Source organism: Asterias amurensis, chromosome 21 (assembly GCF_032118995.1).
Source record: "Asterias amurensis chromosome 21, ASM3211899v1".
In the NCBI taxonomy this organism is placed as follows: Eukaryota; Metazoa; Echinodermata; class Asteroidea; order Forcipulatida; family Asteriidae; genus Asterias; species Asterias amurensis.
The window spans coordinates 1594105-1612387 of record NC_092668.1 but is presented as its reverse complement, the minus strand read 5'-3'; the positions used below and the strand labels follow the sequence as shown (position 1 = coordinate 1612387).

Genomic DNA, 18283 nt, shown 5'->3' with positions numbered 1-18283 from the left:
GCGTGTGATCACAAGAGGGCGCTATGCTCTAAATCATTCCCACACAAAACATGGCGGCGAGCAAAAGCACGAACACGTACAACCGGCAAAACTGGGAAGAAGCGGTAAGTTTAGTTTGGGTTTTAAGAGTCTTAAACCCCCACTCTCCGAAATTATTGTTGACGTTTCGTGGAGTAATTAATGTTTGATTCTAATGACAAAATGGATTCGTGCTCCCTATGGGACTCAAAACCCCATGCACGATTATTGAAAAATGCACAACGACGGAGGATGCGGTTGTTGTGCGTGTGGCGGATGCACGCCACCTACTACTGCCAGTCCATCTCGCCCTTGCAAAGTCGCCCCTCGACCTCAACCCTAGCCCAATACATTGGACTCCCTCCACTTCTTGGCCCTAGCCTAGTCCGAGAATACTGGACACTGTGACTGCCAATCAAGTAGTCAAGATAAATAAAATTATATTCTTTGTTTTTATTTTGAATTTGAATAAATCTGACTCCCATCATTTGATTATTTTGATCATTTTAATTTTAATAAATAATTTCTTTACTTTTTTTATTCAGGACTTTCCGATTCTTTGCCAGACATGTCTCGGAGACAACCCATACATCCGCATGGTAAGAATAGATACAAATCAATTGTAACCGTAAAAATCAAATCAATATGTGGTTTAAATAATTTGAAGTTTGTCTTACTCTTTACCTGTCTTGATGTGTGACTAATGTCTTGTTTTATTTTTTGTCACAGACCAAAGAGAAGTTTGGAAGGGAATGTAAGATTTGCGATCGTCCCTTCACCATCTTCCGTTGGTGTCCCGGTGCCCGCATGCGATTCAAGAAGACAGAAGTGTGTCAAACATGTAGCAAGATCAAGAATGTCTGTCAAACATGCCTCCTGGATCTGGAGTATGGTAAGTTGGGAACAACAGGCCTGGAATTTCACAGAGGCCACACACAGAGGTGCCCTTGTTTTGGCCTTGGTGCCCCTCCAAAAGTTTCCTAAAGACTTTATGATTTGCAAATCAAATTGCCCCTTTGCAAAATGAAAATGGCCTTTGCCCTAACTACGATGAATTTCCAGGCCTGAAACAGATAAAGGAACTAGCAGGGGTCGATTTGGCAAAGGAAAGGTTGATCTTTATAACTGCAAAGTGCGAATTGATCTTAAAGGAAAGGTTTACACTTGGTCATCACATTTGGCAACACAAATTTACCTTGTTAAAAGTTTCTATTGTTTATAATTTTTCCTAAACACAGGATTGCCTATACAAGTAAGAGACGCTGCACTGAACATCAAAGATGAAATGCCCAAATCGGAGGTGAACAAGGAGTACTACTCACAAAACATTGAAAGACAGGTAAGTCTAATCATTCAGAGATGAGAAGTTTTAGAACTTTTATCTAAATGCAGACATTTTTATGTCTGCTGGGTATAAATTTTTAAATGCTGCATTTTTTTCCGTCCAAATTGAATAAGTCGGGCACTTTGATCTACTTATCTAGCTCCAAGGAGGCTACTCCATAAAGCTCCTTGGAATCTATAGCTCCAGGTCCAGGGGTTACCAAAAGGTGGAAATGTCGTCATTTCAATGTAAATCCTAAGAGCTGGATCCCAATTTCAGACTTTTTTGTCAGCAGGGACTCTCACCCCTGATCAATAGACAGGGCTTCTGCAGATCCCTAAACGGCAGTTTGATTCCAAACACTTTTTCACTGTCCAGATATTTCGGCATTATAGTAACTGGAGTGGAATTTGAATTTTGTAATCACTCTTTATTTGTATATTATGTTAAGATTGCAAACGTTGACGGCATTGCAGCACCTGGGGCCGTCGGTAAGTCACAGGCACCGAGTGACTTGCTGATGAAGCTCGCTCGGACCACACCCTACTACAAGAGGAACCGACCTCATATCTGCTCCTTCTGGGTCAAAGGAGAATGCCGAAGAGGAGAGGAGTGCCCGTACAGGTAAGAACCCCTCCTCAATCTTATTTGTTTTATTTTTGTTTTTCCCATGGAATTCAATGGAAAGCAAACCAAGGGTTGAGGCTAAAATTAGTCCGGTGCCTTGGAGAGGAACGAAGGGTAGAACTTGTTGTCAATGTGTTAAAAATGAACCTCAAAAATAAAAATTAAGAAACCATTCTTAGTGTAGTTAGCGCATATCACCGTGAGGTCCCTATGTGTTGTCAGTATTTACCTACACGGTATTGTGGAGCTTTACATCCCATTCGAAGGACAAAACAGTATTGTCTCAAATAAGGAAGGACACAAGTGTCACGAGCGGGACTTGAATCGACACTCTGCTGATCAGAAACACCAGAGCTCGGTGCTCCTATCCACTCGACCACAATGATATCATGGCATTTCATGCCATGTCAAAGATTCTACCTTTCAAGAAATGATTTTCATTACAAATTACATCCCTAAGAATTTATTCAGCAACACCTGTGTATGATTAACCTTGCCATCAACCTTTACATTCAGACACGAGAGGCCAACCGACCCAGATGATCCCCTGGCCGATCAGAACATCAAGGACCGTTTCTACGGAGCTAACGACCCGGTGGCCGAGAAGCTGATGCGCCGTGCTGATGCCATGCCGAAGCTGGAACCACCAGACGATAAGAACGTTACAACATTGTACGTCGGTGGTCTGGGAGATAAAGTCACTGAAGAAAATCTCAGGTGAGGTGTTATATTTATTTGCCAGGGCAGGGCTTGTGATTTTGAAGAAAAAAAATCACATCACAAAATGTAGCAGAATTTTTGAAATACTCTAATAATAACAAAAAAAACTTATTGTAAAAATAGTCACCCTCGATCAGAACTCTAAATGGTCTCTCTCGACCTTTGCATCGATTTGTAACAGGCACTGTATACTCTCTACTTGCCCGAGTTCTGTGAAAACAATCCCACAGGCAAACTACTTGGGTGGGATTGGAACTCATGACCTTTGCATCACAAGAGCAGATGTCTAACCACTATACCAATAGAGCTCGCCCAGTGGCTAGAGGCAGTTTAAATCCTATGTGCAGTGGGTACAGCATCGATTTAATAGATATTGAGCAGAAATCAAACTACAAAATCTTAGCAACAACCCTTGTTAAAAAAGTCTCTTTAGAACAAAATCCAAGCTATTTTTCAATGAGTCAGAAAACATTGGTTTAAAACATTTTGTTGAATTGTATTGTCTCTTTTGTTTTTGTAGAAACCACTTCTACCAATTTGGAGAGATCCGCTCAATCAACGTAGTCCAGAAGCAGCAGTGTGCCTTTGTGACGTTCACAGCCCGCTCTTCAGCAGAGCAAGCAGCCGACTTGTCCTTTCAGAAACTCATCCTCAAAGGTCGGAGGTTAAATGTCAAGTGGGGCAAGTCACAAGGTCAGCAGGGCACTGTGGCTAAGATGCCACTAAAGGGCATGGCCGAGCAGCATTACGAGCCTGTACCAGGACTGCCTGGGGGTAAGTTGGGGGTGAAAGGAGACTAGGCTAGCATCTCTCTGGATGGGCCAGACTTTTTGATGTGATTGTGGCTGGGAAGATACTAGGCTGACTTTGAACTGGGCCCAACTTAATCTTGCTGAAGCACAAAAAAGTAGCTAAACACAACAAAGTTATGCTTACCAGAATAAAGAAACCAGCTAAACTACCGTGTTGCATGCACATTGTGTGACTGGTATCCTGCTTCTTTCGGCTTAGCAGACAATTTTATCTGTTAAGCTAGTTTTGTCTGCTTAAGCAGCTTTATGAAATTTGGCCCTGGATGTCCTGGACAAAGTGTTTGGAGCTGGAATAAAGACTAGGCTGACCAAGTGCCAATGGATATTGCAATATTTATTATTACTTAGTGACGAAATGTTGATTGTAGTCAGTATTGAACATGTTATGGGAATACGAAGACTTTTATCAAGTTGCCTTGATTGTTGTAAAAAGCTTCATAATGATTTCATCTTTAACTTGAACGTTTATCGTCTCCTTTAGCTTTACCGTTGCCGCCCGTCCCAGCCGACGGATCATCAAGCAACAACTTCTTCAACCTTGAAGAGGATACACACCAGTTGCCCCCGTTGCCGCATGGACCACCAGGTGCCATGGGACCTCCTGGTGCCATGGGACCCCCGGGTGGTGGTATGCCTAGAGGGCCACCGGGTAGAATGCCGAGGGGTCCACCGCCCCATATGATGCGCCACCAGCAACCGCCCCCTCCAGGAGGTAGGTTTGAGTGTCTTTTCATATGATCCTGAAAGCCAAAAACAGGGCTCGAAGTTGGTTGGAAACTCCATAAGACTGTAGGGCTTGTAGCTAGAAATGTTTACTGGACCAAAAATGTTCTCACAAGACCAAGAAACAAAATGAGAAGAAAACATTTCCTGACACCTGCACTCTATTGCATGTACCATGAACATGTTTTATTGTTATGTACTTATAACAAGCACCAAGGTATGTTTGTCAAGTTTTTACTAATTTTTGTCTTTATTGACTTGTTCCAACTGGAGATTTTAGCATAGCATTAATTGAACATTTCTTCTTTCTCTCTCTCTGCAGCATTTGGGTTTGCACCGCCGCCACCCTTCCCTCCACCACCTGGATTCCACGGCAGACCTCCCTTCCACCCCGGCGCCCGCCCTCCACCTCCAGGGGGACGCCCTCCACCCCCAGGCATGAGGCCCCCGGGCATGAGGCCCCCTCCACCAGCAGGCAGGCCGCCTCCACCAGCCGGTCGACCCCCAATGGGCAACAGACCTCAGGGACAAGGGGTACATTATCCTTCGCAGGATCCACAGCGCATGGGCACAGCAGGCCCTGATACAACTGCCAAGGAATAGTTTTAAAACAATCAGTGAATCTTGGGGCCATGTCACTCGAGGCATTGCAACACGAGAGGGCAACCGGGGCCAAATTTCATGGTTCTGCTATTAACACGAGAGGGCAACCAGGGCCAAATTTCATGGTTCTGCTATTAAACCGTAAGCAATGAATCGGCGCTTACGTCAAGCGTTTATTACTAGTCAGCAGGGAATTGTTGCTTGTGCGTACTCCTTGAGGCATTCTTCACTTACACAGCTAGCGACAAATGGTATCGGCGGTTAGCAGAGCCATGAAATTGGGCCCAGGTTAAGGCAACCACAAAGAAGAAAAGGCATTCACATCAGACTGTTCACATATTTTTCTATGTGGCTGCAACACATTGGGACGTAATTTAGTGGGGCTATTACATGTATTCAATTGAGCATTTTTTAAAACCTCATTTGGGTTGGGGGCAAAGTAATTTTTAAGAGAATCACTGTAAGTACCCTGTCGAGTTTACTGACACAACCCACGATATTCATCGAGTCGTCTTTGAAAGCTGGAGTAATTTTTAATTTTCGTTTAAATTTTGTTTTAATTTTTAAAAGAATTGGAGAGTATTAACTTGACAGTCACTGAAATCCAGTTTGTAATGTCTTTGATGTAACTCCCGTCTTTATCTGTCCTCATGTCAATTTAAACTTTTTAGTCTTTGTTGAATTCCAGAGAAATCAACTTTCTGAGTACTGGCCTACCTGTAATCATTGTAATTTCAAGTATATTTTTTTGATATTTGAAAATAAAGATGTAATTAAACGGTTTTCGACCACTACCATTGATTTCACATGTTAACAGCTGCATTCATGTTTTGTCTTTTGTTTGCGTTTTGCTGGTGCTTCCTATATAAAGGTCAGACATCAACAGAGGTCAGAGCTCCCAAGCCCGATGTCATTTTGCCCCAAGTAATCACCCCTAGGGACTAGTCTAGGTGGCAGCAGAGTTACAAAGGCCATTTTGAGATATGGCACGGACGCAATAAAACAATACTATAAAGTTTGGGTAAATTTGTCTGTAATCTAGCCACTAACCCCTAGTAGTAATGGACTAGACAAACAATGCTGATTGGCTCCCAAGGGCGACTATTTGGCATGCATGCTTGAACAAACGTTTGAGCGCTTGTAAGACACTCGGTATAACTGCAAGTATTTTGACGCGATTTCATTTTAAATGAAGTTCAAGGTGCCAGTTAGAGTTATAGTGTACATGTACATGTAACCACATTTTGGTAAAAGCAGACCATGAGCCATGACTCGATTTCCAGACTATTTATTCTTCAACAGAAATGAAAAACTTGTTACAAACACTAAATGACAACAGTTGGTGTACAAGTAACATGTGTAAAACTATTTCTTTGCTTTCATATACACACTTGACTACTTAAAACATGTCAACAAAGTTTTAAAAGATTCCTACAGTCAAATGGAACAATTTTTACTGCTATTGAAATATAGTGAACACATTCAAAACACAATCCACATCCAATGTTTCCCTAGGTACAGGACGAGAAAAAGGACGTTGTCAGATAAAAAGTAAGCCGCACCAAAACATGCCCTATACTTTTTAAGTCCCATTGATGATTATTTACAGCGGGGGAAATGTCATGCCTGATCTAAGGGTTTTTCCCACAAAGTTTGGATATTTTGTGCTACACTTTATGACTTACTTTTAATACTGGAAGCTACAGGCTATAATCTGTCCAATGATAAAGTCGTGTTATTTCTTTACAGTTCCAACTATTACAACATGCACATGATTAAAATCAAACAAAAAAACATTCAACTACGTTATGATGTATATAACAACAGACACAAAAAAGAAACTTGAACAGGGAGGGGGAGGGGCAAGTGTTGGGGTAAAGTTTAGTATCAGAGGAGTAGTTCAGTTCCACACTACATATACTTAGTCTTAAAGGTAGGGTTATACATTGTTTTTTGTTAACGACGAACGTATTGCTGATTTTGTTAACGACGAACGTATTGCCGATTTAAAAGCCAAATTGTCAAAAAGATACATTTTAAGTCACCTGTGAAAGTTTCAGCTTTTAATCAATGTCTAATCAACAGGGGCGTTTAAAATAAAATAATTTCGCACAATGCAATACAAACCTAGTCTTTATGGAAGAGTAAGCATTTAGGAAGAAAACCAAAATTACCCCGGCTCATTACCAAAATACACCGGGTCATTACCAAAGTATGACCCTACCTTTAACGGGTCGTCAATTCTTCAAAACTAGACAATCTTGCCAAAAAGCTTTGCTTTTCAGTTTCACTGCATTGCAGTCTTGGGTCAAGAAGAATATTCCCCAAAAATCAGTCACTTTCCAACTGCAAAATGTGACAAAATGTACATGGAATTTACTTAAATTCTGTGGCCATTAAAAAATACAAAACAACTTCCCGCAGACATGTGGAAATACAAAAAGAAGAAGATGCATCTCTTGGGGTTAAATTTCCTTGTTGATCCGACAGTTCTTAAAGAGTTCTTAGAATCCTTGGCTGAAGCCGCCACCACTGGACCCGCCCGAGTAGAACCCACCGCTGCTACCGCCTCCGTGGCTTCCTGAAATTAATTCAAGAAAGTTGAAAAAAATGGTTTCTATAATTTATTTAATCCTATCTAAATGTAGCTGTAAACAATTAAACTATCATTTAATTTTAAAGTTACATCCACCATGTCTGACCTGTATCCTGATTTTTTTCCAAGCACAAAATTGTTAAGCAATTTTCAGTGAGTATTTTACCTTGGTATCCTGATCCCTGGTTCTCGAAGCTGGTGTATCCGCCGCCCGATCGCATTCCACCTCCCTGGTTACCGAAGCCGTTGCCTTGGCTACCAAAGCCTTGACTTCCCACCTGACTACTCTGACCTCCATAGTTTCCTGCACCACCTGAGGAAAGGTACCAGACCGTGTTATATCGTTAACTAAATGTGTATCTCTGAAATATCCAAAGGCACCTCTTGGAAGGCCAGATGACCGTTTGTTTCACCAAGAAGATATTAAAAAGTCTGAATTAACCCTTTCAAGCACCATTTATGTTAGTGATAAATTGATTGTATGGACATATTAGTAATTGTTTATTCATAGCACCATCAAGAGTCCATTTTCCCATTCAGAAAACTGGGTGGTCTTGCAATCATTTTTTTCTTTCATTTTACAACTATTTTTCTACAGGGATTTAAACTGACTTGATTTGTAAAGATTGAAATTAACGGAGAAAGTAAAGAGGGCTGGTGAAAAAAACTGTTTACTAGCAACTGGTCTGTGCATGAAAGAGTTGAGATAAACAAATCCCTGTCGGAATCCAATAAAATTCCCAAAATCAGGAAAACATTTTGACCTGATCGAGTGCTCTACTACAGATAGCCAACTCTTCTCTGGATATCACCCTCATTCATACTAAATTGTACTGTTCTAAAATTTGTGATACATCTTGTATACATCATTAGACATTAATCACCGACAGATGAAAAGGAATCTTACCCCCCATGCCTCCCATACTTGGGACGTCTCCATATCCGCCCCCATCCCCATTGTCGCCATCCTCCTCGGAGTTCAAAAAAAGCTCGATGTAGCGATGAATCATATGCTCCTTGTCCTTGCCCATGGCGGCCGTTGCATCCCGGTGACTTGTGAAGTCCACGTCGGCCTCGCCTGACGGCTGACCTTTGTTGTTGAACTTGATGACGACCCGACATGGGACAGCCTTCTTTTCAAACCACTGCCAATTTCAATTCAATATCAAAGTTTATTTGTACATTATCGGTGAGAAAAAGGAGAATAAGCGAATATAGAACAATTTTGTTTTACTTTTTTTGCTTGAATTCCCTATTCCACTGAGCTTTTGCCAAAGCATGCCTTGAATTTCATCTTTGAAAGGGCAAGACATTTTCATTGCAAAGGGCACTTCTTCCATTGGAAAATCTGTAAGTCTATGTGAAACTTCTGAAGGGGAACTAAAGCCAAGACCAGGAGCAGCAGAGGCCATGACCTCTACGTAACTCCAAGCCTGCTTCAATCAGGCATGATTTTTGGTCCTTCACAAAAAAGTAGCAACATTTTATCAAGTATAAGGGCTGACCTACATGTTCCTACCCAGTAGGCTTCTATAGACTTTTCTTCAGGCTGTTTAATCCCAATTTTTCTGATTTTATCCAAGGGCACAAAAATTTGAAATTAGAGTACGAAGAATATCATGCCTGCTATAGTAATGGTATCATAGGCGATAAAACGATAAAGAAAAGTTGCATCGGCCCGGTTGGATTTACTTACCTCCATGATGTGTTCCTCGGTAGCGCTGTACGGCAGACCTCTCATATGCACAGAGTGCCCCGTGCTGCTGACGAATCCTGGGGACATGCTGTCACCCCCGGGACCCCCGAAGCCACCTCCGTAACTCCCGCCACCCCCACTGCTGCTGCTACCACCAAATCCACTGCCACTGCTTCTCATTCCATATCCACCTGTTCGGATTGTAATCAATTATATTTATTATGAATGGAAATTCCACAGGTTCGTTGCACAGAAATTACAAAAAATAAAAAATAGTAAGATAATAATAATAAGATATTTTTATATTAGGTTCCTAAGCGTTATGGTGATGATGTCCCATAGACTATTTAGTAAAACCAGGGCAACAGCGCCAAAATACAAAAAAACAAGTTTACAAAAATAGGCCATGTCATACAATGCAATAGAATGAGAGAATAAGCCTCTCGTTGGTTGAATATAATAACACATTATTTATAACATACTCCAAACCCTTCTCAATGAATTTATTTGTTTATTATTAATGGAAATTTGACAGGGGTGTGTGGTTGCACATAGTTACAAAAACTAAAACTACAACTGGCCACTGAAGGCTAGTTGGCCCTGTCATACAATACTAAGAACGAAAGAATAAGCCCCTGCACAACAACCTACAAAACCACTACAGATGGCAAACTTTACACTTGGCAATATGATTAAAATCTACAACAAAACTTAAAACGCCCGAACAAAATCACAGACCCAATGTGCACTGATTATCAATACACTGTTCATACAAATATAATCGGAAAGCACAAAATCAAAGAACGCACAATTTGAAATAAAATCAAATTACACTTAGAAACATGTTCAATATTATAATAAGCAAATAAAGGTAATATACAAAGCAAGTATAAATAATTCAGTTCATCATATAAAAGCAATTAATGGATAATGGACACATTGCATGATGAAATAGGATGAAGGTTGGGTAAAGGAACAAAAATAAAAATCCACAAATAAAACATCATTTTACTAAAACATGTCATTACTAAACCACATCAATTTCAACAACCCAACTAAGAAAACTCCCCCATTCACTACTCCGCCCGTTCCTACTACACTCACCTCCTCCACTGCCTCGTCCTCTGGACTGCATCATCCCGCCCCTCATGCCTCGTCCCCGTCTGTTCATCATCCCCCCTCCCATACCTCCCATGCCTCCAAAGCCTCCGTAGCTATCCATCCCATACATGTTGTCTTCGTAACCTCCACCTCCGTAGCCGCCTGTCAAACCCATCAAAAAAAAGTCTTGAGATACCTCAGACATAGACATAATAGACCCCTTGCGTTGGAGGCCATTGTTGACTAAACATACAAGTGTGAAAGGCAGTCATTGGCTGAGAGACGTGCGCAGTGCTTACACGCACTTCCATTGTTTATCAACAAAGATGGCGGCCAATGACGTCATGGGCAAAACATGTGGTCGTTGAGGCAAAGCTTAAACTTTCTAAAGACGGTTTATATTTTCCCTTAGGACAGGACAGTTGAGGCCATCTAAGTTCTTACTATTCTCAAGTCAGTGTTTTTTTAATTTTGTTTACATCAATTCAAAATAAGATCCTATCCCAAAGAAAGTCATTGGGTTGATTTCACAAAGATAGTCCTTACTTAGAACTAGTGCTAGGAGTTATTAAAAGCTTAAGATTAGTCCTTGGATAAGACTAGTCTCAACTCTTTGTGAAATCACCTGACCTATCGACCCTCTAAGTTTATTAGCACTTCATCCTGCTATATACAGATTTCTTGCTCTCACAAGATAAAATTAAACGTCTTTCAGACAACACCTACCATCGAATCTGTAGCGACGTTCAAAGCCAGAGCTCCCAAGTCCCCTTCCGCCCCTCATATTGCCCATTCCTCCTCCTCCTCCTCCTCCGAAGCGATCGTATGGACCAGGTCTAGGGAAGGATCGCTTAGCAGCATTTGACGCACGTCGTACCTCCTCCACGTTACTGCGGAAGATCTCTACATATCTAGGAAAACAAAGCGGTAACGTCAAAGTTAGCGACAGAGTAAACCTTGAAGCATCTCTGATTAGAGACGCTCACTATCGCAGTTTAAAAACAAAAGAGCCAGAATCGTGGACAATTATTCTACACTAGTCAAAAAATGTCTTTCTTTCAATGGCAATAATGTCCTTGGTCATTTCATGCAGAAAATTATTTCCATTGCAAAATATTATTTCACAATCCTTTCAAAATCCTTCCATTCAAGTTTGATTTCATAAAAACTAACCAACTTTTAAACAGCCCTTCGTGAAAAGATATGGATGGTTGTTTTTTTTACAAACATGTGAACAAAAAAACAACAAAGCAACTGCTTGCGATTATTTACAAACTTCAACAAACAAGCAGGCAGCCACCATAAAGTGACCCCAATCTCACTAACCCTGAAGAGGCAAGCTACAATTAAAGTAGACCCAAGAAGGCCAAAAGCCATGAACAAAGGGTAATGTAATTATTACTTCTTTTTGTTTGATACAGAATTCAGGACTACCGAAAAAGACAGAACAAACTTTGCAACCTTTAAAAGCTATTTAAAACACAACAAACTGTTTGGAAAAATTGTAATGTGGCCAAAATAAAACAGCAAATGTTTGTGGTTCAATGAAAATTATGTGGGTTTTTTTAAGTGCTAGTATTGTTGATTTTAAAAGAGTGAATAAATATTAAGAAATGTTAACACAAACTTGTTATCTTTCAATGATCCTTGATTGTGTCAACCTTAAGAAAAATAACTAAAACATTTAAAAACACAAAAATACTCATGCAGCAGGCCTGGAATTTCATCTTTTTGAGGGCAATGCCATTTTCATTTTGCAAGGGCACTGCCATAAGAAAATCTTAAAAGACTATGGGACACAAAGGCCAACACAAGGGCATCAGATGCCACAGCCGCTACGTTATTCCAGGCCTTATGCAGTGTAGAAAGTGGAAGTTGACCAAAGGAAAACCAGTTAACAGATAGGGGAGGCCTTTAAACAAAGGACAATGACATTGACAAGGAAAAGGACACTGACAAGGACATTGACAGACATATGACATCGCCACAGGTAAAAGAAAGGGACAAAAACCCCTTTTTGAAAAAGGACAAACATTGACACAGGATGACTACTGTGACACACAATGACAAAGAGTGACTGAAACGTGATAGCATGGACATGACAAAACAATGACACAAATGACAACAAATGACAACAAATGAATTGTAACCACAGAAATAACTGCCCTTTGTAGTCATCACATCATTTCAAGGTTTGTAGTTTTTCCCCACAAAGATGTTGATTTTTTTTTTTCCTAAAACCAACACACATCATAAAATGTTACAAATTTCATTCTAAAAAAATCGGGAACGCACAAAAACATTCCTTTACAAAAACGTACAGACCTATTTTTCTAAAAAGTTATCGGATGTTTTGCCCAGGTAGAGTATCAAATACAATAGCAATTCATACCATTTAAAGTGAGGTTAGAGTTTTGGAGTGTTTCCCAGAAGCATTAGGACTCTATCTACTGGAGAAGGAGTACATCACAAAATTGAATTTGACATTTCCCTTCCTGTTTTTAAGATGCATTCAACCTTCATGCGGACACCAATCCGTCACACTTGAAAGTTTTTAGCTGATTTCAGCATACGCAAACACTTCACCAAGAAGTGATATACATCACTACGGCAACCAATAAAACCAAGTGTTAACGGATAAAAAAGCTTTAAAGGGAAATATGACTTGGGATAGCCTACTATTTAATTTCTTATAAAGAAAATAAATTCAACAAATTTGAAGTGAAAATAGTAACTTTTAAGGGAATTAAAAACAGCCTAAGATTATCTTTAAGCACACAAAATAATGAGAAAACAAGGGTAACGGTAGCTACCCCACCGCCCTTCCAAGCCCCACCTGTGACCCAATTTTTGCATGTGCTTTCCCAAAGCCTGCTCTGCCAGATCCTTGGTTGCAAATTGCACAAAGGCATCCCCGGTGCACTTCCCCTCGTGGTCTTTTGGCAGGGTTACACCGTTCGCCACTATCTCCAACCCTGTCGTTTGTCAACGCCACCCCAGTACGTTGCCCGATTACCACCCGGTCAGGAACCACACCCGTTGATAAACCCGGTCGGTTTAAGTTGATACCCAAATTGAGGGGGGACACACCATACCCGCCAGATCCACCCCGACGATTAAGAACCCAAAAGGGAAGGAGACAAAAAAAGGATAGGAGGCACAAATCAATAATGATCATAATCTGTTGGGAAAATGGCGTTAACATCAAGCACACACGTAGTTTATATTTTTATAAAGCAACTTACAAAGCAACAAATATCTATTATCCCCATAATGAAGTCAAACTATGCGACACACTTAGGGTTTTTTTACAATTAAAAACCACCAAACCAAGCATATTGGTGATGTTTTGCTTCATACTCTTCGACCCAACTGAGTTCTGTTTTCAGATCAACATACTTTTGTCCGTCGAAGAAAAGCAAGCTGTTTTTTCTGCCCAAACAGTTTTAAATATCTGCCTGGTGACTAGTACATGCTGGATTCTAGAAGTCCATACATTATAGCCTCGGCCGCTTTTCTGCTTTAGAAATTTACCAAATCTTGGGGCACTTTGCCCGGGATCTTAGGGAAAAATGCTTGAATGTTCACACAATGCTCATGTAATTGCCCCCCAAAAAACAGGAAACCGCCTTGGAAAATTCTCAGAATGTCCCTTCAAAATTACTTACAATGTTCAGGACCCATGGGGACCCTCCACACTGTTTAGCTTGCAAGGACAACAACCAATATCATTGTTTATTCTATATTAATAATATTTTCAGAACTGATCAAAATTGGGCAAAAAGTCACAGTAAATGTAGTATTTCAGATTCAAATAGGAATGTACAATTAAATACACAAAAGCTCATTTCAAATAAACAAGTCATATTTCATGAAGAAAAACACATATTCTGTCCAGACATAAGGTAATGCAATTATAAAAATGTAATTTTAATGGAGGAGCGACCAGAGGCTTTACCCATGAGGAGAGCACTTTCATCAGAAAATAATGCAACCAGCTCAAAAAAATTCGAGTTCAGTCGTACAATTTGAGAATGTGTTTCAGAATTTTAATACGAAATGTATTTTTCAGTATTCCTTCAATAGGTTTGCAATGCAACTCTTGTTTTTTTCAATGAAAAAATCAAATTCCTGTTAGTTTAAAAATCTACTCTTTCTCATCTCTAGGTCATCACTCTCTAGAACTTTATGAGAATTTTATGCAAAAGTTAAAGGTAGGGTCATAGATTTGTCAAGGCAGTGTTGATCCAAAGGCAAAACTTTGAAAAAAAGACAGCCTCTCTTGCCACTGCTGTGCTTCTCACCAGTAAGTTTTTGCGGATCTTAATTTTGTTTTGAGTGTTTACCCATCTAGATTCTACCTCTAAACGAGAAGTTCTGAAGGGGGGGGGGGTTAAAGTCACAGAGGACTGTTTCTGTAATCAATCTGCCATGGCAGTGAGACGTACCTTGGAAGAACTGCATAATTTCTTCTTTGGAGCATTCATAGGGTATGCCACGCATCCTTATGCATCCTTCGTTGTCCTTGAATGATGCTGCGCCACTACGCCTGGTTACCCACTCCATTTCACCAATCTTAGATCGGAACACTGTATTGAGAGGGAGAGGAAGGGAATAAATTGTTATAAATTACTGCCTGGGTCACTGCACATAAGGCTAAATGTCAGCATGAGGGGGTGTTAAGGCGTCTACTGAAAACCCCCGTTTTGGGAATGTAGAAACCCAGCGTTGTAATAGCGACTGTGTCTTAATATTCATGTGCCTATTACCCATGGCAACACTTTTAGCAATAGCCACAGAATAAGGTTACAAGGTTAACTAACAATTCACATGTACAATCTGTCACTGGTGTATTGCTTATTTTTGCTTAGTAAGCTTGGGCGGTCCCTTCGGTTACCCGGTTCTACCCGGTTCCAAATTGAAAACCGGACTTGCGGTTCCACTCTTCTGTGGAACCGGGTACCCGCTTTTGTCGGTTCCGATTTTAAAAGACCGAGTCCCAATTATAAAAGGCTCTGTGAAGCCGATCCTGCGACGAACCAGCTCTAGAAATTGAGGCTTGATGTTGAAAGCGGTGACCGCAGATACAGTGTGCAAAGGCTTCAAGCCGACATGAGTATCAACTATCACATGTGGCTGCTGCATACACAGTGCACACACAGGCATCTTCTACAACCACCACATGTATGCATGTACATGTCATGCATATACATGTACATGTATAGACAGCATGTTGTGATTGGCTGCCGATATATCCATATTCATAAAAGCTTGCCCCATGCACAAAACACACAGTGCTGTATGTATGTATGTACAGGCATGTAAAGGCATAGTACACTTGTATGTACTACGGATGTACTGCACTACGGACGTACTGCTACACAACGATCGTACTGCCGGCTAAATCAAAGACTTGTTTAAATGCAGGGAAAATAGGTGCTCGGTGGCACGATGTCTGATCATTGGGGTGGGTATTCTGGTATTTTCTTTAAAAATAGATCGGCTCCAATTGTGTGTGTGTGAGCTCGGAACCGATGTCTGATTAACTTGGTTATTTTCAGTTAAAATAGATCGGCTCAATTGTGTGTGTGTGAGCTCGGGACGGGCGGCTTATGTTTTATATTGAATTGGAACCGGGTATGTCTCAGAACCGAGCTTTTTTTCGGAACCGGAACCGAGCCCCAAATTTCTGGAACCGCCCAAGCTTATTGCTTAGCAAACAATTGCAGGCAACTTTTCTGCTTAAGCATCTCTATGAAACTGGGCCTTACCAACTGGAGTGCTTACCTTCAACGTAGCGTTGTCCCATGTCCTTCTTGTGTTTGGTCATTGCATTCTCCATGTCCTCTTCCGTCTCAAACTCTATGAAGCATTCCCCGCTGGGACGGCCGGCTGGTGTGAATGTGAAGTGAATCCCATCTTTGCCATTTAAGATGTTGCTTTCTGCCAAGTTCAAGAATATAAAGTGTTTGCCAGCATTGTCTGCAATAGAATCTTGTTTACATTCAACCATCTTTAAAGGATTTGGGTACTTCTTGTAACACAAAACAAGCACCTCAGCACGTAATATTTTAAGGGAAGCTTTCTACTATCATTATCCTCAAACTGCGCAAGTTTAATGTAAATCTGTGGACATTGTTTTTTGTGTTAGAAAAAAGTACCCAGACCCTTTAAAAGCTAATGATTTTTATTTTCATTCAAAGGTTTGCATATGTATGTATCAATTTAACAAATCTGGGAAATTTTGTGATTATAAATTCGAAGAAAATTAAGCAAAGATGGCAGCTTGGACTTTGCTTTATCTACCATGTACGTATGCTTCGTTTTTGAATTGGCAAGGGCACCAAGGCATTTCTCCATGGTAAAGAGCCATGGTAAAGGGTACCAAGGGGGCTGGGACAGAGGCATTACCTCCGAAAAATGTTGAGATGTCCTCTTCTGTGCTGGACCAGGGAAGTCCTCTCGCTCTGACGACAAAGCCATCTTCTTCCTCTGTTCCTGGTGCGGCGCTCATGATGTCTGTTGATATGATTTGATTGGTCTGTGGATGTCAAGATAGAAAATTGAGACATTTGGAAACAATAACATGGATGAAGTCAGCTAATCCAACTAGGTAGGAGCGAATGCAGGATTCTGTATTTAGCTTTTCCTTTTTATAGATCGTTCAATCATTTTTTGAAAAAGGAATATGCCATTCATACTCAGGTATATAAGATACTATTTTATTTTGATTCTTTAATTTCATAATGAATGATTGAAAGAGTGGTGACAGGATACTTTTCTGCCAAACTGCCCAAAGCTGTAGGGAGTTAGGACTCAGGAGCCTTCAACTTTTTTATTTGGTAAGCTGAAAACACAGGTTCTAAGCGGGTCCTGATTGGGGCTAAATCGGGAAGTTTGCGGTTTAAACCAGCTAAAATGTGTCCACTTTAGTCCCTACAATACAATCATGTAAGTACCTCCACCTCTCCTTGGAATTGCCTTTGGATGTTTATAAAAAATAATAGGCCTACATTCCTAATTTGTAAGTAAAAAATATTCAATTGACGTTTACTAAAAACTAAGCAGAGCGCAACTATTTTGGAATGATCCCTAAATCAAGTAGGTTATCATACCAAGCAAATCATTATGTCACTGGAATGTAATATTTCTTTTTGTAAAAATGAGAGAAATACAAAAGGTGGTGGCAGGATACGGAAAGTTTTCCAACCGGAAAAGTTTCCGTATGGCGCCACCACTTTTTCATTCGATATGAAATAATATAGTATCTAATTTACCTCAATGAGATATCCCTTTTTGTAAAAATGAGTGAAAAAGTGGTGGCGCCATACGGAAAGTTATCCGCTTTTTGTAAAAATGAATGAGTGAAAAAGTGGTGGCGCCACACACACAAAAATGACACGCCATAAAAATAAGGAAAGTTATCCCTTTAATTTAAAACAGGGGGAAAATACGAGAATTACTCGATCAAGGCAGGCAGCCAAAATTTAAATAACGAAGTCAAAATCAACGATATAAACAATAAGAAAGCCAACAGCACAAGTTGTGTTGTGCCACAACATGCGAGTGCCCCGCTGTCCGGAAACTGGACCCACATTAATCGTGCGTACAAAGAAATCGCCTTTCACACTCGGTGCTCGGCAAGCGTCCACAACGGGGTGATTTTGTCAACCAATTTTCACTTCAATATACACCCTTCCCGCCCTTAAAAACATGCATGCATATACACAAATTCATATTATCATTAATATTATATTAAACTTTGGTTTATTTCGATACAAACGTAAAATTTACCAAAAATAACGTACATACCTATTTCCCCTCCCGGCTTCTTTTTTTTCAATTTCAGCGTGGCTTTTTATTTTCTCAATGCGTTAAAAACCGCTAGTGCGCATGCGCATATACCTCGACTCGTATGTGATCGGTAGTTTCCGGATTATTCCGGGAAGAAATTGGCGCCAAGACGATGCGCCACACTTTGAAATTCATAAACTTTCCCCAGCGGCAACAAGAAACTTAATGCTTATTTCGGACAACTAAACTTTCGGATTTATTTTCGATTT

General features: G+C 40.4%; 2 protein-coding genes across 2 annotated transcripts; one reads left to right on the top strand and one right to left on the bottom strand.

The window, feature by feature from the left end:
* Nucleotides 1-50: 50 nt before the first annotated feature.
* LOC139952955 (pre-mRNA-splicing factor RBM22-like) lies at nucleotides 51-5641 on the top strand. Its single transcript, XM_071952292.1, has 9 exons — nucleotides 51-104; nucleotides 564-617; nucleotides 748-910; nucleotides 1257-1357; nucleotides 1794-1966; nucleotides 2486-2686; nucleotides 3210-3463; nucleotides 3983-4213; nucleotides 4547-5641. The coding sequence occupies exons 1-9, from the start codon at nucleotides 51-53 to the stop codon at nucleotides 4825-4827; spliced, it is 1512 nt and encodes a 503-aa protein (XP_071808393.1). The 3' UTR covers nucleotides 4828-5641.
* Nucleotides 5642-6099: 458 nt separating this feature from the next.
* LOC139952962 (heterogeneous nuclear ribonucleoprotein F-like) lies at nucleotides 6100-18106 on the bottom strand. The gene is made up of 11 exons (XM_071952306.1): nucleotides 18033-18106; nucleotides 16632-16761; nucleotides 16008-16163; nucleotides 14669-14809; nucleotides 13057-13195; nucleotides 10947-11131; nucleotides 10224-10382; nucleotides 9120-9310; nucleotides 8331-8568; nucleotides 7590-7736; nucleotides 6100-7408 (listed from the first exon to the last, which is right to left on the bottom strand). Exons 2-11 carry the CDS (start codon nucleotides 16732-16734, stop codon nucleotides 7332-7334), a joined length of 1536 nt encoding a protein of 511 aa, XP_071808407.1. The 5' UTR covers nucleotides 16735-16761; nucleotides 18033-18106; the 3' UTR covers nucleotides 6100-7331.
* Between the last annotated feature and the right edge of the window lie 177 nt (nucleotides 18107-18283).

What these genes read in the sequence shown, in the direction of transcription:
- LOC139952955 (XM_071952292.1), top strand. Translation starts at nt 51, where the DNA reads ATGGCGGCGAGCAAAAGCACGAACACGTACAACCGGCAAAACTGGGAA. An exon ending in GGCAAAACTGGGAAGAAGCG is followed by an intron (nt 105 to 563) that starts GTAAGTTTAGTT and finishes TTTTTTATTCAG; the next exon opens with GACTTTCCGATTCTTTGCCA. An exon ending in ACAACCCATACATCCGCATG is followed by an intron (nt 618 to 747) that starts GTAAGAATAGAT and finishes TTTTTGTCACAG; the next exon opens with ACCAAAGAGAAGTTTGGAAG.
- LOC139952962 (XM_071952306.1), bottom strand. Translation starts at nt 16,734, where the DNA reads ATGAGCGCCGCACCAGGAACAGAGGAAGAAGATGGCTTTGTCGTCAGA. An exon ending in AATTATGCAGTTCTTCCAAG is followed by an intron (nt 13,196 to 14,668) that starts GTACGTCTCACT and finishes GACAAACGACAG; the next exon opens with GGTTGGAGATAGTGGCGAAC. An exon ending in ATGCAAAAATTGGGTCACAG is followed by an intron (nt 11,132 to 13,056) that starts GTGGGGCTTGGA and finishes TTGTTTTCCTAG; the next exon opens with ATATGTAGAGATCTTCCGCA.